General features: G+C 47.0%; 1 protein-coding gene across 5 annotated transcripts in view; it reads right to left on the reverse strand.

Annotated features, from left to right (window-relative positions):
* Positions 1-17,497, reverse strand: part of LOC115169673 (rho GTPase-activating protein 21) — a 93,696-nt gene that overhangs the window by 38,422 nt on the left and 37,777 nt on the right. For 3 of the 5 annotated variants that reach the window (XM_029725546.1, XM_029725547.1, XM_029725548.1), the window contains exons 5-8: positions 10,715-10,807; positions 9,030-9,108; positions 8,874-8,928; positions 1,416-3,087 (exon numbers count right to left, since the gene is read on the reverse strand). In XM_029725546.1, coding sequence (XP_029581406.1) covers positions 1,416-3,087; positions 8,874-8,928; positions 9,030-9,108; positions 10,715-10,807 — 1,899 coding nt within the window. Of the gene's footprint in view, positions 1-1,415; positions 3,088-4,026; positions 4,378-4,969; positions 5,517-8,873; positions 8,929-9,029; positions 9,109-10,714; positions 10,808-17,497 lie in introns of those variants that run through there. The other 2 variants (XM_029725550.1, XM_029725549.1) reach the window with 2 other exon arrangements.

Below are 17,497 nucleotides of genomic sequence, written 5' to 3' on the forward strand. Positions count from 1 at the left end.
TGGATCAGCCAACAGGAGCGTTCTACCTTACTGATCAAAATGGCCCAGAAAAATATGTTTAAGCAATTTTAGTTATGGTACATCCTGATCCAACTCTTCAATTAAGTACTAATGAATCCATGTCCTGGTTGTCCACATGATTGAAAATAACTTGACTGACTCCTAAAACAAAAATACATGCATATTGTAGGTTGTGAGCTCAGTGTAAGGATAGGATAGTCAGAACAGGCTACATTTTCATCCGACTGTCCCTTTAAGGAAATTAAGTCTACTTCAGCTGTTTGTGCTGAGAGAAAAGCTTTTTCAGCAAAATGGAGATAAAAGGAAAATGTACAAACATGAACAATAATCCTTTTACTCTGACTTTAGTGGGAGTGACATTTAGAGAGCACTTCTTATGAGGAAAAATGTTCCTATCACCATCAACATCATGGTTGACCATTATTCTACTCATAGGGATGGGGAACAGATACTTTTGGGGAAGATTAGATCCTGTGAAAAGCCTAAGTTCACACACACCCCAAAAAGGGTGTTTAACCCATAATTGTTGGGAGCATATTTAGAGTGTGTGACTTTTTAAAATTATTATTACAGAAGATGACATCCTACAAACTAACGGAGCAGTGTAATCTCTCACTCACCCCACATACCGTCCCAATCTTGTGCAGCTAAACTAAGCCAAAACACCAACGACACTCTCCTGCCTGCCACAAAAGCTCCTTAACATACTACTGTACATCCAGCCAAGGAGACTGATTTGGTGCTAAACATCATGGATGTAATGAAAAACACTATAAAACCATGTTGCTAAATCTAACGATTTTCAGATTGCAAAAAGATGCTCTAGTCTGCTAATCTAGACTAGAACGACATCCCCTTCCATGTACCTTTCCCTCCCAATCTGTACATCGGGACCTACCCAGCAAACCGGGAACATTCCCAGAACATTGGCTAAGATTCCCATGAAGTTATAGTTAGGGTTTTATCTAACCTTACAATGAGAACATGAAAATATTTCAAGAAATGTTTTAAATGAATTATCCATGGAATGTTCTCCTAACATTCACTGAAATGTTGTGCACGACATCTGTAACAGCCACCACAGAAGATTCTCCAAAACAAGCATGGCACTTGCAACACCAGGATAGTGGGTTCGATTCCCAGGGTCACCCATACGTAAAATGTGTGCACGCTTGAAATTTGTGAGCACAACGTTATGGGACAGTTCTTGCAACATCAGCCATTTATAAAGTTGTGCACGAGAACATTTGCCACAACCTAACGAATGTTCTGGGAACTTTCACAGAACCATGGCACCTTATTCCCTATACAAATGTTGAAGTACAGTAGTGTACCAAATAGGGAATGGGAAGCAATTTGGGATGCAACCATGAAGTTAGTGCTCTGTTTCTTACCGATGAAGGGGATGGAGTCGAGGGATTCGTCCAGGTTGCTGGAGGAGCAGGTCTGCTGCTTTTCCTGCTTTTCGCTCAGCCGCCGCATGTGCATCTCTCGCCGCGCATCGTTGGGAAGCCAGCACACCGCACCCGCTGCCGGTTCCGAGCCGTCGTCCTCGTTCACCGCCAGGATGTAGGAAGGGTGGCGTAGGGGACTGGGATTCTTCCCCGACCCAGGTGGCTTCTCCCTAAGCACCACGCCCGACTCGGAGGCTGAGGGGCCACGCCCGTTCACTTGGGGCTCTGGGCGAGTGTGCTGGTAAGAGGTTTTGAAAATCCCAGGCCTCTGCGGTCTCTGATGGGGAGCGGAGAGGGAAGAGGACCTATGGCCACCCACCGCTGCCACCTGTCTCCCTGGAACCTCCCCTGGTGGCTGCATGGTCTCTGCCGGTCCCCTAGTCTGGCTCACATGGTTCACACCTTTGACACCAGCTCTTTCATCAGTGTTCGATTGCTCCAAGCTGATATTCTTCACCAGATGAGAGGGTCTGTCTTGGGGCATGTTAGGGGCACTGTGAGGCTGGTGCTGCTCTGGTCCTTTGGTGTGGAGGGCAGGGTTAGACATTGGCCCCACCCGGAGACTGTCCCTACCGTATCCTGCAGGAGGTCGATGATGGTCAGCCTGTTTGGAGAGGCTCTGTCTGCTTGGGCACGTACCCTGGTCCGCCCTGCTACCGTAGCCCCGTCTGTCCACCATGGGACGGCCCAGATCCACAGGGTCCACATAGTCAGAGGAGCGGGCTCGGGCCTTGTGGGTAAACTCATCCTGGGACACGCTACGAGGGGGCCGGTTCCTGGGGTGGATCCCCCGCTCCGCCACACTCATACGGTCCTGGGAAGAGCTGCGAGGGGGCATGTGGTGGAAAGGGGGCGGGGGTCCGTGGTAGGCGCGGTCGTGGGAGGTGCTCCTGCGTCGGAGGCCCTTGGGGTCGGGCCCCCAGCCCCCCCGGGGGATGTAGTGGGAGGAGTTGAAGGTGTTCTGACTGGCGGCTCGCAGGCTGTCTAGTCTCTCCTGGATGGTCCGGCTGCCGTATGCATGGATACCCTTGTTGTCAATGTACTCCCTGTACGTCTGGTACGTCCGCCAGTCGATGTTTTGGTGAGAACCGGGGTTGGGGGAGTTTGAGTCAGGTGGGTAGTTGGGTGGTGGGGCGCCATAATTGAGGCGGCTCGCACCAGAGGGGTAGATGTCTGTTTTCCGTGGCAGGGGGTAGTGGGACACAGACCCAGGTCGACCTCTGATGATGCCAGGGTCAGAGGGCCCTACCAGGCCGTACTCTACTCTATGAGCTGGTCCCATACGGCCCAGTTCTGGAGGTACTACCACAGTCCTCACGCTGTTGTTGCGCATGCATGCCACAGTCTGGGATTTGTAGTACGGGTGTGCAGGAGGAGGAGGGGACGGGGGCACGGGGATCTCTATGCGGTACCCCAGGTCGGGTGGTGGTGCCCCCACAGGCCCCCGGCATGCTCCCTGTACCCCCACCGGGGAGGGGGTCTCTGTCGCCTGGGCCATCCCCGGGGGCTTACAGTCTACTCTGGGGTAACATAAGGGGGGCGGTTCGGGGATGTGACGGGCAATTCCACTGTAGGCACTGCGGCCTCGAAGGTACGCATCTTGGGAGTAGGCCTGGAGCGAGAAAGAAGAGAGAAAAGGGTGAAATACAACAACGGTACTCCCTAGCCATTCCCCTTGGCCCTAGCCATTCCCCTTGGCCCTAGCCATTCCCCTTGGCCCTAGCCATTCCCCTTGGCCCTACCCCTTTAATGTTTGCAGATTTGTAAGCTCTACTCCACAATGCTTATAACTAGACTTGACCCTTCAGATCTGAAAACATCTCAGAGTTAAGGCAAATGGGAAGGGAGCAAAATAGGATGAGCACATGTTTCATATATTCAACATTGCATCTCTAAGGGATGGTAAAGAACTATGGTAGTGAACATTGAATAATGCTAGCTGCCATGTGTGTGGTTAGGAACGGCAGGCGGACAGGGAGCAGCATGTTGCAGTGTGAGAATGTGGAGGCGTGTAGCAAGTCAGGAGAGTCACCAGCGTTCATCTGCTCGCTCCGTATTTAGATAGCTAGTTCTCTGGGTACTTTTCACTATGCAACGAGAGCATGCTGTGCTGCCGCACTGTGCACACACCCACATAGAAGACTGGAAAAACATTCCAAGGTGGATTTAAGCAATGAACACTTGTGGGTTAAAGTAATGAACACCTGTATTGTACATACACAGGGGGGAAACGCAGCAAAAAAGCATGAGACCCACTGTCAAAATAATTGGCAAAACGGTCTTGAGCAAATTATCCAATGATGGAATAATTTTTTCAAGGAACTTGATTTCAACCAATTTCTGTTATTATGTCAGATCAAACAGAAACAGTGCTATTCTGTCTAACCCTACTGAGTAGCCAGCCAGAGGGAACAGCTAGTCAGGTGATCTGGGATTGAATAGAGTGGAAAAGAAGCAACAGATGTGTTGGAAGAAAGAAGGAAAGAGAGACTGGCATGCAAGACCTAACAGTGACACACAGGAAGGTAGCCTATCTGTTTGGTTTACCCACCTTCTGGCTGACAGCACTGGCACTGTTAGAGCGAGATCTGAGACTTACAGAAAAAGAGGGGGGCAGAGGAAGCCCAGCACCTACAACGGTCCTCGCCACACTAAACCTAACCTCCGTTCTCATATTCCCAGACAGCTTAACACAAACGTTAGCTCAACACTCCTTCAGCGGCACGCCAGCAGACACCGATCACACATGCATAGATTCCATAGTGGTAGATTCCGTACGGCTGGCTGAGCGGCCTTCGTCCATTTGTCAAACGCCATTCCATATGCACTTCCTGTTTGCCTTGCAACTAGCAAGCACACAAAAATATCACGTCACAATAGGTTGGACTTTAAACCCAACCTGGTGTCGTATTACGATTCTTACGTAAAGCTATGCAAGCTTTTACTGTGTCTACAATCAGTTCTATAAACGCTCGCCCCTCCCTTCAACAATAGCTAGAGCACTAGTGGAAAGTTCAGGGGCCAAGGCCTTAATCACTGGTATCGTCCAAAATGGCACTCTATTCCCTATGTAGTGCACCACTTTTGACCAAAGCCATAGCACCCTATTCCCTATATAGTGATCTACTTTTTACCAAAACTACTGCACTATATAGGGAATAGGGTGCCATTAAGGACGTAGGCAGGAATAGATGGCTTGCAGGATCAGAAAGGGGCGAGGCTCCTAGGTGCCAGCTCTGTCTGCCGCCTCATCTAACAGGTACTGCGGGCACGGTGAATCACTGCCTACCCGCCCGTAGCTAAGGGCTACATAGCAACAATTAGTCTACTAACATGGCAATCGAATGAATGACACTGCTAGCTAGCAAAGCAGCTATGTAAGAACAGTACATTACATCAAAACGAAAACACGCATGACAAAGAAAAAAGGAGACAGGGAAACACAGCATCAACATGCAGAGTGATTGTTATCCTCCCTGCTGTTGCTTGCTTACCAGATCAGTAGTCTCCAGTGAAAAAGGCTGCCGTTACAGCAGGAGAGAAAATGAGAGCAGTGAGAGGCGGCAACGATGGGAGAGAAGAATAGGGAAAAGGCTAGCAAGCAGAGAAAATCACACGCATTATAAAAAAAGAAGAGAGAACAGATCGCCGCTGGAGAAAGAAGTGTTCGTCTGGAACGCCGATGCCAGGGCTCAGGTCGAAGCGCAAAAAATCCATCATAGCGGCGGCATCGAGAGAAAGAGGAAACTGGGAGCCCACGTCGGCAGTGGCAGGACTGTCATATTAGCGATGCCACCTGCGTGAGCCAGTCTGTCCTGGGCGAGGTGTAGGTGTCAGGAGAAGAGGAAGCCTGCTGCCCTCCACAGCTCTGGGAGTTCTCCGTCTCTCTGTTGCTCCCTCCATCTGACTGCAGCAGCCAGGTTACACCACTCAGTGAATGAACTGCTGCCTCCACTCTCTGTCCCTGCCTCACTCTCGCTCCCTTTGGTATCGCTCACATGACAGAAGCGGTTGCTGTACTAGCCAGCTCAGATGCTACTGCTGCCCCTCCCCTTCTGCTCCCCCTCTCTTGCTCTCCCTCCCTCCCTCCCTCTCCTCCTCTCAGCAGCATCAACCTGTTCACAACACAGAGGCAGTCAGCTGACTACAGCTGGTTTGATGATATATTGCTTCAGGACCTCCCTCATGCCTTCCCCGGCTCCCTCACTCAGAGTCGCTCTCTCATGCTAAGCCAATGATGTTACTGCTGTTGACATGTAATGCTGTAAACTTGTTTCCAGGCAGCCTGTGTGTGTATGAGGGTCTCTCCTTCAGGCTATAATGTCAGTCACCCAGCGAGCCGCGGTGCTAATCTTCCTGCTCCGGCTGACAGCCCCCGTCTGGACGGCTACATCAGGAGCTCGTTACGCTACCTGCACGGCTAGCCCTTCCATACGCTCCGGTAGCCAAGCACTGTGGACCGGTGTCCGCAAGCTAGCGCAACAGATGTGCAACACAGTTCAGGAAAGGGGAGGGAGGGAGGGAGGGAGGGAGAAAAGCGGGGGATGGGAAGAGGGAGAGGGCTGAGCCGATGGGAATGGAGAAAAGGAAAGAGGAGGGTAGCGGGGGAGAGGAAGCAAAGGGAATAGGGATGTTTACAAGCGCTGCTTTTTTAGGATGACGCATACCAGCTTGAAGGCATCAGGCACTGAAGCGTTATCAGGCTTTCTGTGAAACATCTTAACAGGCCAGTTCCCCCATTGTATGAACCAACACCCCTCCACTGTGTGAGTACTACTCTTTCTGTTACTTGTACACATTATGTTCATCACACAGAACCTGCAGCAGAATGCAAAGCAAGCACCTCTAGTTGCCAGTAGCTAGTGCGCATGAAAAGTTAATGATGAGAGTGGAGGCACAAGCAGGTTACTTTCTTAGAGGCAATGTAATTTAGGCTTCCTTCAACTGCACTCAGATCACAGATACACAGGGAGACATGTAAGGCAGCAGGTAGCCTAGTGGTTAGAGCGTTGGGCCAGTAACCGTAGGTTGCTAGATTGAATCCTCGAGTTGACAAGGTAAAAATCTGTCGTTCTGCCGCTGAATAAGGCTGTTCCCAGGCCGTCATTGTAAATAAGAATATGTTCTGAACCGATTTGCCTAGTTAAATAAAGGTTAAATAAAAAAATAAAAAGGCGAGACTAGTATGCACCGCAGGAATAGCTAGAGAGAGAGACAGAGGAAGGAAGGTGGAGATGAGAGAATGTCCATGAGACTGGCTGCCAAGAGTACAAAACTCATTACAACTCCCACAATGCCACTAGGTGGCCTAATTTCATTTCCTACAGTCACTGCATCAGAAAAATGTGATAATGCAAATTTGCTAACCGAGTCAGCTCTTAATAATAACCTGAAAGGCCCCTGGCATCAACTGATCTCCATTTGACATCAGCCTATTTCTGCCTGCCCCCTGTGCTAATTTCAAATAAAATGGCAGCACAATGCAAGCTGAACCTCACAGCCTCTCCGCTCAGCCCTGGTGGCACAAAGATCAAGCTCAGCTATTTATATCTGACAGAGATTTTTCGCTCAACGCCCCCATGGCCAATAACTTTGTAATCTCTCTCAAGCTAATCTGTGCTACGAGAGACAGGGAGTGGCCACATCCTTCGGTAAGGTAAACGTTCCAACACAAGCCGGTGTTAATTGGCTCAACATGTAGTTAATAGAGGTGGATTCATTGAGCTGACGGGCATTTTGTGCTATAGTTGACGATAGGCGTGGCGTGACCGGGTAACTAGGGTGGTACCTGTGTTAACACAGCCAGTCGTTCTCAACAGGACTGTACAGAGATGGATTAACATGAACTGGCACAACCTTAATTATTGCGTGTGAAGTTCAGAGTTAGTAAGAGAACTCATCTTTTCAGTTGTCCAATATACACTGAACAAAAATATACATGAAACATGTAAAGTGCTGGTCCCATGTTTCATGAGCTGAAGTAAAAAAATGTTCCATACGTACAAAAAGCTTTTCTCGTTTACATCCCTGTTAGTGAGCATTTCCCCTTTGCCAAGATAATCCAGCCACCTGACAGGTGTGGCATACTGTAGCAAGAAGCTAATTAAACAGCATGATCATGGCCTCCCGAGTTGCACAGCGATCTAAGGCGTTACTAGAGACCCATAGGACGGCGCACAATTGGCCAAGCTTCGTTCGGGTTAGGGGAGGGTTTGGCCGTTGGGGCTTTACTTGGCTCATTGCTCTCTAGCTAAGACCAGCATCCCGGAGTCGCCTCTTCACTGTTGACATTGAGACTGGTGTTTTGCGGGTCCTATTTAATGAAGCTGCCAGTTGAGGACTTGTGAGGCCTCTGTTGCTCAAACTAGACACTCTAATGTACTTGTCCTCTTGCCCAGTTGTGCACCGGGGCCCCCCACTCTTTCTATTCTGGTTAGTGCCCGTTTGCACTGTTCTGTGAAGGGAGTAGTCTTGACTTTTGGCGTGGGGAAGAGTTTAATATTAGTAGGTCTGAGGCAAGATAAGATGTTTCTAACTTATTGATGTAATTGGCTGGGTACTGGCCTAAATGCATGCATAAACTACAGCATGCTACAGACTGGGCCTTGGTTGCTTCCTGCCGGTGTCCCCGTCTCTCACCCACTATGTCCTTATGCAACAGAGCTCCACATCAGACATGCTCATGACAGGCAGGCCCCAGGTTGGCTACTTCACGGTTAGGCTTGGGCGGTATCCAGATTGTCATACCTTCATACCGACCTTGTGCCATACTGGGATAATCGGTAATGCCGGCACCAAACACAAGTGGTACTGTTTTCGAACCCCACTAACCCCATGTAATCCGAATGTTAGCAACGCTACAAGTGGTACTGTTTTCGCACCCCACTAACCCTTTGTAATCCGAATGTTAGCAACGCTACAAGTGCCGCTGTTTTCGAACCCCACTAACCCTTTGTAATCCGAACGTTAGCAACGCTACAAGTGTGCGCGTGTATGTGCGTTCACGTGGTGTGTTTGTTTATTAAGTGTGTGAGTGAGTGTGTTTATTTATGGCTTTGTTGTTTGCATTTCTCAAAGTGACCCTTCCAGTTCCCAGAATGAGGCCAGCCCTGCAGCAGAGAAGAAGCAGCAGCACTTGGAGAGGACAGGGTGTGGTGGCCTGGTTAGGAGGCCCAGATAAAGCACTCTGAAGGGAGAGGGTTTCACCCTCCCCTCTGGAGCAGTACTGCGGTCCCCACACACACCCTTCACAGAGAAACTAGAGCAGCTTTCTCAGCCTTGATCACATAAATAGCGACTAAGTTGATGCAGAAGTGGAAATAGGGTCTACTTCTGTTTTACAGTGGGCATATTTAGGAAGAGATTAAATCAATGGAGTAATGATCTTTAAAAACTAACCAGCTGCAGAATGTCTTCATCTCTTGGCATCACACAGAGTTCAAGAAAGGCATCACTGTAAAATAACAGATAAAAGTCAAACATTGTAAACTTCAACAGACCAGCAGGAAATCAGTCACTGACAACAATGAGAAATATTCATATTTGAGAGCTCACCTGTTTTGGATCAAGGCTATGACCTGAGAGTACGTTTTCCCAATGATACTTGCTTCATTTACCTTCACTATCCGGTCTCCTGTTGACAATAAGAAAGAGTTTAAAGCTGCGATATGTAACCTTTTGGGCGACGCGACCAAATTCACATAGAAATGGGAGTTATAGATCTGTCATTCTCATTGTAAGCAAGTCTAAGAAGCGGTAGATCTGTTCTGTGCTCTAGTTCTATGCTTCCCATTCTGAAGTTTCGTTTTTGCATCTTTTACTTTTGGGTTTGTATACAAGTTTCAAACAGCTGAACACACAATATTTTTGGTTTAATGATAATATACTATTTCACAGTGGTTTAGATGGTACAATGATTCTCTACACTATACATTGCTTGTTTTGTCAAACTTAAATTAGGTGAACTATTTGAATTTTAGCAATCAGGAAATGGCGGAGCGATTTCTGCATATTGCACCTTTAATGTTAGACTGGTAGCCAATATGTGAAATGGTGTTAATGGCAGGTGTGTGTGTGTGTGTGTGTGTGTGTGTGTGTGTGTGTGTGTGTGTGTGTGTGTGTGTGTGTGTACACGTCTCCTTTTTAAAACCCATTGGAGGAGAAGGACCTCTGGCTTTCTTATCCAATGGTTTTTGAGAAGGAGACAAAGAGAGAGGATGGGAGGAGTACGCAAATGAGATCTCTCCTATGTGTCTTTGAAGAGATGAACCTGTGCTGGTAGGTAGAGGAAAGTAGCTCGGCCCTCAGGAAGAGGCAGCTTCCCTGCTAGGCTGACAGTCAGAATAGCAGAGGGACAGCTTTGATCAGTCACCTGATATGTGTTTACAGTAACTGAGTGCCTGAGGCAGCTGAGCTCTGTGCCTCTACACACCCTCCACAAAGAGGAAACACAGAAAACTACACCCAGTATACTACATTCAGGTGAAAACAAATCATTATGTACAGCCCTATATACACAGTGTATAAAGCATACGGAACACCTTCCTAATATTGAGTTGCACCCCTTTTGCCCTCAGAACAGACTCAATTCGTCAGGGCATGGACCACAAGGTGTCGAAAGCGTCCCAGAAGTACGCTGACCCATGTTGACTCCAATGCTTCCTACAGTTGTGTTAGGCTCGATGTCCTTTGGGTGGTGGACCATTCTTGATACGCACGGGAAACTGTTGAACGTAAAAAACCAAGCAGCGTTGCAGTTCTTGACATTCAAACCAGTGCGCCTGGCACCTACTACCATACCCCGTTCAAAGGCACTTACATCTTTTGTCTTGCCCATTCACCTTCTGAATGGCATACAAACACAATCTATCTCAATTGTATCAAGGCTTTAACATCTTTCTTTAACCCGTCTCCTCCCCTTCATCTACACTGATTGAAGTGGATTTAATAGGTGACATCAATATGGGAATCAAAGCTTTCACCTGGATGCACCTGGTCATGGAAAGAGCATGTTCTTAATGTTTTGTACACTCATATATATATGCCATTTAGCTGAGGCTTTTATGCAACAGTATAATGTCCAATGTGTCACTAGTTCTATTATCATAACGAATACAGTGAGGTTTAGGATAAGGTGCCGCATTGTCATAACTCCAATATGATATAATACTTTGTATGATGCCGCATGTCCATACATACACAGAGCCAGGTGTGTTACTTTTGGAGATGTGGTCAGTTACCTGTGCAGAGTCCAGCTCCGTCTGCAGGACCACCCACCTTCACTTGCTTCACAAAGATGGTGTCCATTGGCTCCAGCCTGTTCCGTTGTCTCCCTGACAACAAGGACAAAGTGTCATCATCAACGCCTTCCTCTCTGCTCATAACAGTAACACAGTATGGTCAGTCAATCAATTCACGCTACATACAGTATTTGCCCACTCAAAAATAGTCCACAGTCCCAAAATGTTAGTTGACAGTTGAGTGGATTTGATATTTTAGTACTACAGGATATCATAAAGCAGGGTTCTTTGACCCTGTTCCTAGAGAGATACCATCCTGTAGGTTTTCGTTGTAACTACCCTGATTCAGCTTATCAACCGGCTAATTACTAAAATCAGGTGCGCTAGATTAGGGTTGGAGTGACAACCTACAGGATGGTAGCTGCTCCCCAAGAACAGGGTTGGAGCCCTGTCCTAAAGAGACCAGAAGGGTAGTAGTCAGATTAGTTTCCCTTTAGAATGGCACACTGCTGACCTCAGGTTACGTTAGCAGACCTACAATAGCCTGTACCAAGAGCAGCGGACACAGGCTAGACTGCTCCACCTACAACTCTCAGTTCAACATGACCCAGACTGGGACGCACTCTGAATGTGAAGCAGCCAGGACAACAGAACAACGGCTACCAGACACAACCATAAATTATTTCGAAGACATTTCCTGATGAGCGCGCCAGAGAGAAAGAGCGAGAGAGAACACTCGAGAGAGATATAGAGAGAGAGAGAGATGGATTAAGAGCGCGACAGAAAGCGTGAGAGAAAGCTAGAGATGGAGAAAGAGATGAGAGCGAGCACAAGCAAAAGGGAGAGAAAGAGAAAGTGATTTAGAGAGCAAGAGAGAACAGGAGATTCAGTGGCATGTGAATTAAAGCAATGACACCAGATAGAAGGACAGTGGGGTTTCTCTGTGTCACATTGGCTGTCCACAATACAACAGGTCTGAATGAGAATTCAAAGTAGGAAAAAGACTCCTAATACGAGCTCGTGGAGATTTGGGAAAGGGAAATGAATAGTCAGAGGTTAGTAGGAGAACCTGTTTGCTCATTCTGCTCCTGTCTCCTAGCAGCTGCGTGGCTGCAGAAGAGAGGAAAGCAAATGAGAGGAGAGGGGATGGGAGAGGAGAGAGTGAGCTCAGCTGCACAACTCCCACTCCTTCCCTATAAACAGAAGAACAGCTCCAGGCTCACTAGACGCAAAGCTCTGTCCAACTCATAATTGATGAGAGTCCAAATGAATAGGAATGTTGTATCTTACATGGAGTCTTCATGGTAAGCATGACGTAACACTGGTAAACACCGAATGTGGCAGAAAGATAATTTGCCATACAGGTTTTTCAATAAAGAAAAAGCGCATAGTCGTATGTGTGTTATAGAGAGGTAGAGAAGCTAGGGAAGAAATACATTTATTTTGAGAGAGAAGATAGAAAGAGAGAGACAAGTGATTGAGTGAGAAATATGGGAGTGTGAGTGTTTGATAGACCTCGAGTGCCCACTCTGTGCTTTGCTCTTTCTCCCTCCGTTGGTGTGAGAGATTGAGAGGGACACTCAGGCATCGAGAGACGACAGATCTGTTAACACATGGCTGCTAAAGTTGCTCACCTTAGAACTGAGCGACTGAACCTTTCTTAGAAGAGCTATGCAAGACAAGGCTAGCATGTTACACATGCAACACCAACACCTGGCCAGTATGTTCAAAACAAACCTTTTGTTTGTCACAAGTACACTAATGTGTCATGTAAAGCTACAACATCTTTGTTAGGGAAGGAAAAAGGGGATACCTAGTCAGTTTCACAACAATGCATTCAACCAAAATGGTTATTCCGCATTTAACCCAACCTCTCTGAAACCGAGAGGTGCGGGTGGCGCCCTCTTGTGGAGAGTGGTAGACCCACAGCATAACGTCACAACACTACTGCTTCATAATAAAATAATCCAGTGATTTGATAACTAGTACTGACTCAGTACTGTTGCTGCAACCACTCTTGTTATTCCTCAACAACAGGATGAGCGAAGCCAGTCCCAGAGCGCATAAATCATTTAGAGTGAGGAGCAAGTTGAAATCTTGACCGTAGGCCTTTCCTTTTCATTTCCTCCACATACTGAAGTTGTTCCCAGTAGGGAATCATGGAACAGTAAGCCAAATAAAATAGAATGACCAGGAGAGGGCGCCCCAGAGACATGTGTGATCCCCCAGTCAATCAGGTGGGGGAGACTCACCCAGCTTCCAATGATTTAATACTGGGCCAGGTTCACAATGGTAGGCATTATAATGAAGCCTTTGGCCGTGTTTGAGAGCATCAAATTCGTGAAGTATCGTGGCTAAATTGTGATTGAATGATCTACAAATAATATTAGCTAGTTATTTATGATGCATGCAAGGTGATGTGTAGATAAGTCTGCAAGGTGATGTGTAGATAAGTCTGCAAGGCGATTTGTAGATAAGTCTGCAAGGCTGCAATGTCGAACGCACCCTTAGTTTACCACATGTGGTGGCTGAAACAAAGGGAATCCCCTCTCATTCACAATGGCTGTCCTGGGATAACCCAGAGTCAGCAAACTAGTCCACACACACACACACACACACTTGGGAATATAATGACACCTATACTGAACATTATACAGTAATATGACAGAGAGATTGAAGAGAACCAACATGACCCAGGGGTCACATAAGAAATATCTTGCGTTTTATAAATGCAGATCTAAATTGCTTCTGGTTGTAATTTCAGCTCGGCATCAGACACATTTTGTGCTTCAGTTGCACTTCTCCACGAATTCCCGAACGGCCATTCTATCAACAGACAGCACTCTAACTGATGTGAAGCTACTTTTTCCTCTGGTACTTTTCTCTAGTAAAATGCAAGATTAACTTCAAGTAATACATTAGACAATGTAGATGGCCAAAAAAATGCTATGATAAAAAGAAATATGACGGCCATAAATCATTTTTGAAAAACAAACACCTTACTTTTTCATTGTAGGCTCATTTACTTGTGTGGCTGCCAGCCAAGTAGCGTTGCACTTCTGTTGTCATCTGATGGAAATGAAGCAATCTTCTACCAAATGTGATTCTCCAATGTATTATCTGTGAAGGAAAACTACACTACATGACCAAATGTATGTGGACATCTGCACGTCGAACATCTCATTCCAAAAATGGTTGGTCCCCCGTTGCTGCTATAACAGCTTCTTCACTCTTCTGGGAAGGCTTTCCACTAGATGTTGGAACATTGCTGCGGGGACTTGCTTCCATTCAGCCACAAGCGCATTAGTGAGGTTGGGCACTGATGTTGGGCGATTAGGACTGGCTCACAGTCGGCATTCCAATTCATCCCAAAGGTGTTGGATGGGGTTGAGGTCAGGGCAGGCAGGTGAAGTTCTTCCACATCGATCTCGACAATTTCTGTACGGACCTCGCTTTGTGCACAGGGGTATTGTCATGCTGAATCAGTAAAGGGCCTTCCCCAAACTGTGGCCAAAGTTGGAAGCACAGAATCTTCTAGAATGTCATTGTATGCTGTAGCATTAAGATTTCCCTTCACTGGAACTAAGGGGCCTAGCCCAAACCACTATGCATTCAGGCAGGTAGCAATCTCCTGGCATCCGCCAAACCCAGAATCGTCCGTCGGAATGCCAGATGGTGAAGCATGATTCATCAATCCAGTGAATGCGTTTCCACTGCTCCAGAGTCCAATGGCGGCAAGCTTTACACCACTCCAGCCGATGCTACGCATTGCGCGTGGTGATCTTAGGCTTGTGAGTGGCTCGGACATGGAATCCCATTACATGAAGCTCCCGACGAACAGTTCATGTGTTGACGTTGCTTCAAGAGGCAGTTTGGAACTCGTAGCGAGTGTTGCACTTAAGGACAGACAATTTTTACAAGCTTCAGCACTCGGGAGGTCCCAATCTGTGAGCTTGTTTGGCCTACCACTATTTTGCAGCTGAGCCGTTGTTGCTCCTAGACATTTCCACTTCACAATAACAGCACTTCAGTTGACCGGGGCAGCTCTAGCAGGGCAGAAATTTGACAAACTCACTTGATGGGAAGGTGGCATTCTATGACGGTGCCACGATGAAAGTCACCGAGCTCAGCCTCCCGAGAGGCGCAGCGGTCTACACTACAGCCTGGGGTTCGATCCCATGACCGGGAGTCCCGTAGGGCGGTGCACAATTGGCCCAGCGTTGTCCGGGTTAGGGTAGGTGACTTCGGTCGTCAGTTGATCGGTGTTTCCTCCAACACATTGGTGCAGCTGGCTTCCGGGTTAGGCAAGCGGGTGTTAAGAAGCAGCAGGGCTTGGCAGGTCATGTTTCGGTGGACGTATGACTCGTCCTTCGCCTCTCCCGAGCCCGATGGGGAGTTGCAGCGATGAGACAAGATCGTAAATGGATCACAATTGGATATCACGAAGTTAGGGAGAAAATAAAATAAATAAAATATCACTGAGCTATTCAGTAAGGCCATTCTACTGCCAATGTTTGTCTATAGGAATTGCATGTCTGTATGCTCAATTTTATACACCTGCCAGCAACAGGTGTGGCTGAAATGGCCAAATCCACAAATTTGAAGGGGTGTCCACATACTTTTGTATATAGAGTGTATAGTTGCATCCCCCTGATAACTCAATTGAGGCACACAAAAAAACACTTTACTTCCAATATAAACTCAGCAAAAAAAGAAAATGTCCCCTTTTCAGAACCTTATCTTTCAAAGATAATTCGTAAAAATCCAAATAACGTCACAGATCTTCATTGTAAAGGCTTTAAACACTGTTTCCCACGCTTCAATGAACCAGCAACAATTAATGAACATGCACCTGTGGAACGGTCGTTAAGACACTAACAGCTTACAGACGGTAGGCAATTAAAGTCACAGTTATGAAAACTTAGGACACTAAAGAGGCCTTTCTACTGACTCTGAAAAACACCAAAAGAAAGATGCCCAGGGTCCGTGCTCATCTGCATGAACATGCCTTAGGCATGCTGCAAGGAGGCATGAGGACTGCAGATGTGGCCAGGGCAATAAATTGCAATGTCCGTACTGTGAGACGCCTAAGACAGCACTACAGGGAGACAGGACGGACAGGTGATCGTCCTCGCAGTGGCAGACCACGTGTAAAAACACCTGCACAGGATCGGTACATCCGAACATCACACCTGCGGGACAGGTACAGGATGGCAACAACAACTGTCCGAGTTACACCAGGAAAGCACAATCCCTCCATCAGTGCTCAAACTGTCTGCAATAGGCTGAGAGAGGCTGGACTGAGGGCTTGTAGGCCTGTTGAAAGGCAGGTCCTCACCAGACATCACCGGCAACAACGTCGCCTATGGGCACAAACCCACCGTCGCTGGACCAGACAGGACTGGCAAAAAGTGATCTTCACTGACGAGTCGCGGTTTTGTCTCAACAGGGGTGATGGTCAGATTCGCGTTTAAGGAAGGAATGAGAGTTACACTGAGGCCTGTACTCTGGTGCGGGATCGATTTGGATGACATCAGCAACAACAACTTGAAACAAGCACACTGACGAACGCAAACCGAAAGTATTGATTTAAGATCTCTCTCTCGGAGTGCCATGTTTTTAACATAATAACCTAGTTTATAGCGTTCCTGCAGTGGTAGCACAGCCAAGCCAAGGCAGTTTGAGCTGGTGGGAGCATCTCAGGTTGTGTTTTCACAACTCAGGGTCACAGCACAGCCAGCCAATTAGGTCCCTGTGTCTGTACTCTGTCACTCTTTCCAGTGTCCAGCATTAGGAAATGCAAGGCCTGGATTACTTCATATTTTCCCCTGACCTGACTGAGGGCCAGACAGAGTGAGACCAAGTCATGGAAGCTATTACAGTCTCGCTCTCTGGACAATCTCGCTGACTGTCAAAGATATCATCGTATTTTTCCTTCACAGTATGTTCAAAACATTACATCTTCATATTTAATTTAGACATTCGCCCTCTTTCTTTGGTGAATGTCTTCTGTAAATTTTTTTCCTAGCATGTTTATACGCACACAGATAAAATTTGCTTTCAAATTTCCGGATTGTACATGCATTGCTTCTTTCCTGGACATAGGCCTATAACTTGAGCAATAGCGTAGGCTAAGTCAAAATAAATCTATGCTATTTAGCTCTAGTTGGACAGGTTCCAGCAACAGCAAACCCACCCTATGCTCAATAAAAGCACACTCAGACTAAACACAGTTTAAACACACAAACAACCCACAGGGAGATCCCAAACACACTCCTACTACCATAGCGGTGTTAGGAGGCGGCGAGACACAATGGAACAGCAGACCATAGGCCAAACGGATTGCTCAGAATCTGGGCGTGATTCGTTTTATTCAACGGGAGTAGTGTGCTACAAAAACAAAAACCTTCACGCCAACATTGTTGTGAATTGAAAGGGGTCAATGGTTACAATCTTTCTTCAACAGGACTAGGGCTGTTACGGTGACCGTATCACAGCCACACCGGCAGTAACGAGTCATGATGGCAGTCTAATTCCACATGACTGTTTAGTCACGGTAATTATGCTTCTCCAAGCTCAGATGCTGGTCATTAGTAGCCTACAGAACTTGTTAACTGCCTGGTACTCAGCATTCTATTGTCCCTCTAATCACTCTGACATCAATGTAAATGTAATCAAAAATCTAATCAAACACTTCATCAGAGCCCATGAACTCATGTTGCGCAACATTTCTATAGGCTATGCAATTGCGTGAGAAAACAGTGGTGGTCTTTATTAAAAAGA

The sequence above is a fragment of the Salmo trutta genome, chromosome 31 (assembly GCF_901001165.1).
Source record: "Salmo trutta chromosome 31, fSalTru1.1, whole genome shotgun sequence".
In the NCBI taxonomy this organism is placed as follows: domain Eukaryota; kingdom Metazoa; phylum Chordata; class Actinopteri; order Salmoniformes; family Salmonidae; genus Salmo; species Salmo trutta.